This window comes from Rhodamnia argentea, chromosome 9 (assembly GCF_020921035.1).
Source record: "Rhodamnia argentea isolate NSW1041297 chromosome 9, ASM2092103v1, whole genome shotgun sequence".
Lineage (NCBI taxonomy): Eukaryota > Viridiplantae > Streptophyta > Magnoliopsida > Myrtales > Myrtaceae > Rhodamnia > Rhodamnia argentea.
This window is the reverse complement of record NC_063158.1, coordinates 9,111,670-9,117,265: the sequence shown is the minus strand read 5'-3', so window position 1 is coordinate 9,117,265 and position 5,596 is coordinate 9,111,670. Positions and strand designations below refer to the sequence as shown.

The following is a 5,596-nucleotide window of genomic DNA, read 5'->3' as shown; positions in this document are numbered from 1 at the left end:
CTTTCAAAATTCAGAAGAATCTTTATATGAAGCAAGCGCAATATTCGGCCATGGTTTTATTTCAATTAATTCCATTTCATGAGCCTAAACAAACAAATTGAGTCCACAACCTCCCGTGCACCAGTCGAAATATTTCAATTAAGCTCAGAATATTATGCCACTAGTCCAATGAAATGCTATAAATAAAAAAAATTAAATGTTTTTGCTAGCGACTGAAGTTGAACCCTAATTTTTTATATAATAAATGACTGGGTTGCCAAAATTTAAGTGTTAGTAGCACTCTTATGGTTGAACACAATGTGTGCATTGTGAGTGCGGCGGAGAGGAGAATTTTCCGCAAAATGCGCAGGCAGTTCGAGGAAAGATAAAATTGGAAATAAGGTTGCTTCCTGCGACGCCGACAGAGGATAAAGTTAGAAAAACTTACATGCGAAACAATGGCCTCTGAATGCTTCAACTAGGAGAAAAGAGCACGAGATGGAGCCTTGGGTTAAGGGTAGAAAAACACCCTCAAATGATTCTGAAAGAGACTCAGCAGAAAGATATGGAGTTTTTCAATCTGAAAAGAGACTTCACACATCATATAGAGAATAACAGCGTTAAAAAGTAATCCCGCTTAGAGAGATGTTGATATGGCATTTACAGATACTAAATGAATTAAACTACATATAATATGCTGAAAACCTATTTCTTTACCGCATAATATTTCTTTTTTATGATCGTTACCAGAAGCGACTATCAAGCGAAGCAAACTGGAACAAAAAAGTAGAGTTTCTACAACATGCAAAAAATACTCTTAAAACACATACTTTAGCTATTCGGAAGAAGCACCAAGCCACCTTATTGTCCAGTCCAACATGCTCACGGTTGCAGGGACTAAAATCCGAGCAACCCTTGGAAGAGTCGGATAAGAAAGCGTGCCCAGCATGAACCAGTTCAAGCTCAAGAGAGCAACTGCATCAGAAGCAGGTTTGTTTCTTATAGTGGAGAAAAGCTGAACCACACTCACCAGTGACATGCCAACGACAGTGAAGAGCGCCATCACGAGAGGCATGCATAGGTCTCCGGCTTCCCAAATTGTCAAGCTGACCATTAAAGATAACACTGAACTGACGAGACTCCGCTTCAACGCAACTTCCCTCTGCTGGGCGAGAGCCCTGCTCATTTCCATATCAGGCGAAATAAAGCAGCCAGGACTCGTGCTGCTTAGTAAGTTGAGCAGCGAGTCTATACTTTTCCTGTCCCCTTCCCATGAATCTTGGTGCATCAAAAGCTCGCGAAGAGAACGCACTGCTTCCATTGTAGCTGAATTTTGATGGCGGGCTACCGCGAGGAACATCGTGGTGGTCACCTCTGCTGCCATTTAGGCCATTTCCAGATTCCGCCTGAACTCTAAAGTTCCAAAGTTCCTGGCCCTGTATTTCCTTTAGCTGAAGATTTTCAGTTTTCAGACGTGGAAGCTGTCGGGAAAAAAAAAAAAAAACGATTAAAATTGTCAAGAAGCATATCTTGAAATATAAGTTGTATTGAAGAAGTCTAATAGGAGTGATTTACGAGAATATATATCTTCCAAGAAAGAAGAAAACTATCTATTAGCACCAATCAACCAGTTCCAAAAACGAACTTTCTATACAACTGCATAGAATCTGGTAGGCACTCAGACAAAACCAATCAACCAGTCCTGGAAATGAAATTCTTAAACAACTGCGTAGATTCTGGTAAATACTCAGACAAAAACAAGGTCCCAAAAAATATTTCGAACATATTGACTTCATTTTTTAAATTACACAGGCTTGACCAGTCCTCTCAGAGGCAATGCAAATCGCACAATCCACATGCATTGCGCAGGGCCCTCGGCCCCCAGGAAGGAGGCCTTCTTCGCCAATCCTAGGGAATAGTAAAGCTTCATAGGGTCTTTCTATCCAGGTGCAAGTAATTTGTATCTTCACAGACATGTCTATTTCACCAAGTTTCTCTCCAAGACAATGCCCAGATCGTTACGCCTTTCGTGCGGGTCGGAACTTACACAACAAGGAATTTCGCTACCCATCCACACATTAATAAGTCCGTGCTGTCATTTGGACACAGCAAATCTAATTATGTTTCACAAACTCTAAGAAATCGCTCCCGGCTCTTGCATAAGAGACAGATTCTACTAGGTTTCTCAGGTAGACAACCTCCAACTGTACACTTAGGGTCTCCTATGAACCGTCAGACATGCATCCCCACCCTCCACCTGCCCTCCTTCCCCTTCTTCTTCTAAGTGATTAGGCATGTGTAGTAGACTCATACATGTATATGTGCAACCAGCTTGTTGCCACTTCCCATAGTTCATGCAGCATGACCAGTGATTCGGAACTTACAAAAGAAGTTAAGGCCAGATTAACGGGATTTATTCTGGAAGAGCAATCAGGCCAATTGACCATTGAAAAGGAAACGAACCTTTCGACCAAAAAAAAAAAAAAAAAAAGAAACGAACCTCCTCCTCTAACACTTCAAGTCTTGCCATGGTCTTCTCATGCTCGTCTTCAAGTTCAGATAAAATGAATTCCAACACTTCCCGTTCTTTGACTGCTTTACGGTAATGCTCCTCAAGTCCTCTCCTCTCCCACACAAGATTTTCCAACTCCAACTGCATTGCTAGTAAATTTACTTCCAGCTGCAGAACAGAATAACTATCATCTTGAAAGGAGAAGGAAAGAGAAGATAGATTTATGCATGACGAACTGGATGAAGAAGCAATCTTTTGACACAACATACAAAAGGAATTGACCAACATTTGTTCAAGATAGAGAAGATAAAGGCACAAGGATAGGGAGAAACTAATCATCTAGCAAACATATATATGTACAGGAATACTATAATTACAAATATATTTGATCTCTCCAAATTACTTACAATATTTTAAATAACAACTGTATTTGAGCATGTTCTTTTAAACCAGGAGTGTATTCAACTCAAAATGAGTCCACACATAGTGAGACTAGCTGTCTAGGAGGTCATTCTCCTACTTTCAATCCTATCTCCGAATCTAAGCATCTTATGCAACCGATCAACATGACTCTGCTGGTGGCTACACTAATTGCAACTGCCCAAGTTTAAGTTTGATTATGTAATCAGTGACCTACAGTAGTGAATAACTAGAGGAAAAGTCAAAATCCAAACACTTCCTTATTACAAAAAAATAATATCAATAATGAGAAACTGACAAAGAAATCCTATTCTCTCTCTCTCTGTGTGTTCTCTGTGTAAATGGAGCTTATCCTTTGTTCCTGTTCTATCTCATTCTTCCTTCCTCCTCGCCCACATTTTCAGGTCATAATGCAGCAGCAGGTGCATAATTCCCCTAGCAATGCAACTAAAAGCACCCGATTTCCCATTCCCTTTTTAAATTTTGATTTTACACTCAGCTGGAACTTCCTGAATTCATGGCAGTGCTTCACAGAAAATGCAAGACGCCAGAAATTAGTATGTGCATGCAAAGATAAAGAAGCACATTTAACCAGGGTATGCTCGAATAAACAAACCTGCCTTTCCCTCTGAACAGAAGTCAAAATTCGGAATGGAAGAGTTGCAAGAGCAACCATCCATAGAATCACTTTCCAACATAGGTTCACATGCAATGAGATTGCAGCCATTATTAGCTCCATCCAGGTGTGAAGGATAATCAAGGTAATCTTCACTCCAAAGAGGCATATTTGCTTGAGTAGGGAGAAAGGCTTTGTCACCAAGATTACTAGAGTGTTGACTAGCTCCGAAGCAGATGCCATTGGGCGATATGTACTATTCACCAACACTTTCAACTCCCGTGCAAAGAGAATGTCACTCTGTTCCCGAGTGGCCTTTTGAATATTTCCAAGAGTAATCTAGGAATCCCAGGACAGATATTAATAAAAAGTGGTTTACAAACTTATGTGGCAAACTACGAGTGCGTATTTTCATGGATTTTTAAACAAGTACGCCATAGACAACACCCAACAAGAGGTGAGAGAAAGAACTGCTCCCCTAATTCACCATTGGCACCTGACTAATGTCAGATCCAAATGTAAAATTTCCGAAAATATTTAAGGTCCAAATGATTGTTTCTTCAAGCTGGACCGCTTATGCTAGATTAATAGCACCAGCCATGATGGGAAAAAAAAAAAAGCTTCTCCCACAAGCTAAAACATAAGCACTTATGTGAGTACCTCCACATGTTAATGGTAACGGCAGCACTCTTTGTTTCATTGCATCTCATCAAATCAATTACACTATGACTAGTTTGTTCTAAACGCCAGTCAGTCTAGTCCATTAGCCTTTCTCAAATCCGTACAAGAAAAAAACGAAGCATCCATGAACACTAAAACATTATCTGTCTCTGCAAACAAACTTGGTTAATTCAACCTGGAGCAGACGTCCTAGACTTGCCATGGTGGAACGCTCATGTATGCTAGGATATTTGCACGTTCGAGTTTCACAATTTTCGATGCAAATCAGCCGAACAACAAAGCTTTCATGTTTAAGGAGTGTAAGAAAACAATGGGAACTCTCCCCCTTGCATTTGCATTTCCAATTACAAAAGCTATCAGCGCCCAGTCTTTACTAGGTATTTTACAAGTAGTACCCTTTGGAACTGAGTTCCACACCGAACCTAACTGACTAATCATCTGTCTCTTGCTTGTGAGAACTAACAAGTAACAACAATTCTATACACGACCAGCAAACAGATTAATCACAACTTCTCAAGCAAGCAAGTCGCAAGAACCCCAATTATTATTGTCAATTGAAACACTCCAAGTTATCAGCCGGACAACTGTACGTGAAGATCAGTATCAACCCAGTAACGCTGAATGTGAGCCCCCACACGTTCAGCATGAAATACACGATGAACTTCCAGAAAGAAGGCCCGACTGAAGAATCTGCCTCAAAACAGAGCGTGCGCACTTTCACATCGTAATTTCTTCATATAGGAGAGCTACGCGGATGAGTAACTAGGATTAGCCGGAGAAAAAGAAAACCAGAAACGAGGATTGCGAAAGAATCATAGAAGCACAAGCATAGTTAGAATTTGAACATCCCAATGAAGAAATTGAAACACAGAGAAGTTGAAACACTCACCAGGGGAAAAGCAAAGCAGCAAGGCAGGCTTTCGACTCTGAGAGTGAGCGTGAGGGAGAGAGAGAGAGAGAGGGAGCGGGCAAAGGAGCAGGGACGGCAGCAACACAAAGGATCTGCATGAACGCCACGTCAAAGAATGGGAGGCAGGAAATCTGCAGGAAGCCCGTCACGATCCGTTTTCTCTTCTTCATATATCCGCATTTTTTTTTATAACAATTATCATTTCCACATTAATTTTGATGCACAACACAAAAAAATATAGAGTAAAAAAAACAATCGAAACATAAGATTTATACTGATTTATCTAGATTAAAGCCACGTTCATCAGAAGATTCCACTATATTAACATATTTCACTCTCTATATTATATTTTTCACCTAAAGAAAAAAGATAGATTATATATCCTAAATCCAAATTATCAAAAAAATATGAATTTAAATGTAAAAGCAGCATGTTATCCATTCCTATCACGCCTAAACATTAATGTATAAATCCTATC

General features: G+C 40.0%; 1 protein-coding gene across 1 annotated transcript; it reads right to left on the bottom strand.

Moving 5' to 3' along the window:
• Window positions 1-671: 671 nt before the first annotated feature.
• Window positions 672-5,046, bottom strand: LOC115757183. The gene is given in 5 exon segments (XM_048285203.1): window positions 672-1,180; window positions 1,182-1,460; window positions 2,480-2,659; window positions 3,528-3,808; window positions 4,803-5,046. Coding segments are annotated over 5 exon segments (1,158 nt in total). The 5' UTR covers window positions 4,855-5,046; the 3' UTR covers window positions 672-814.
• Between the last annotated feature and the right edge of the window lie 550 nt (window positions 5,047-5,596).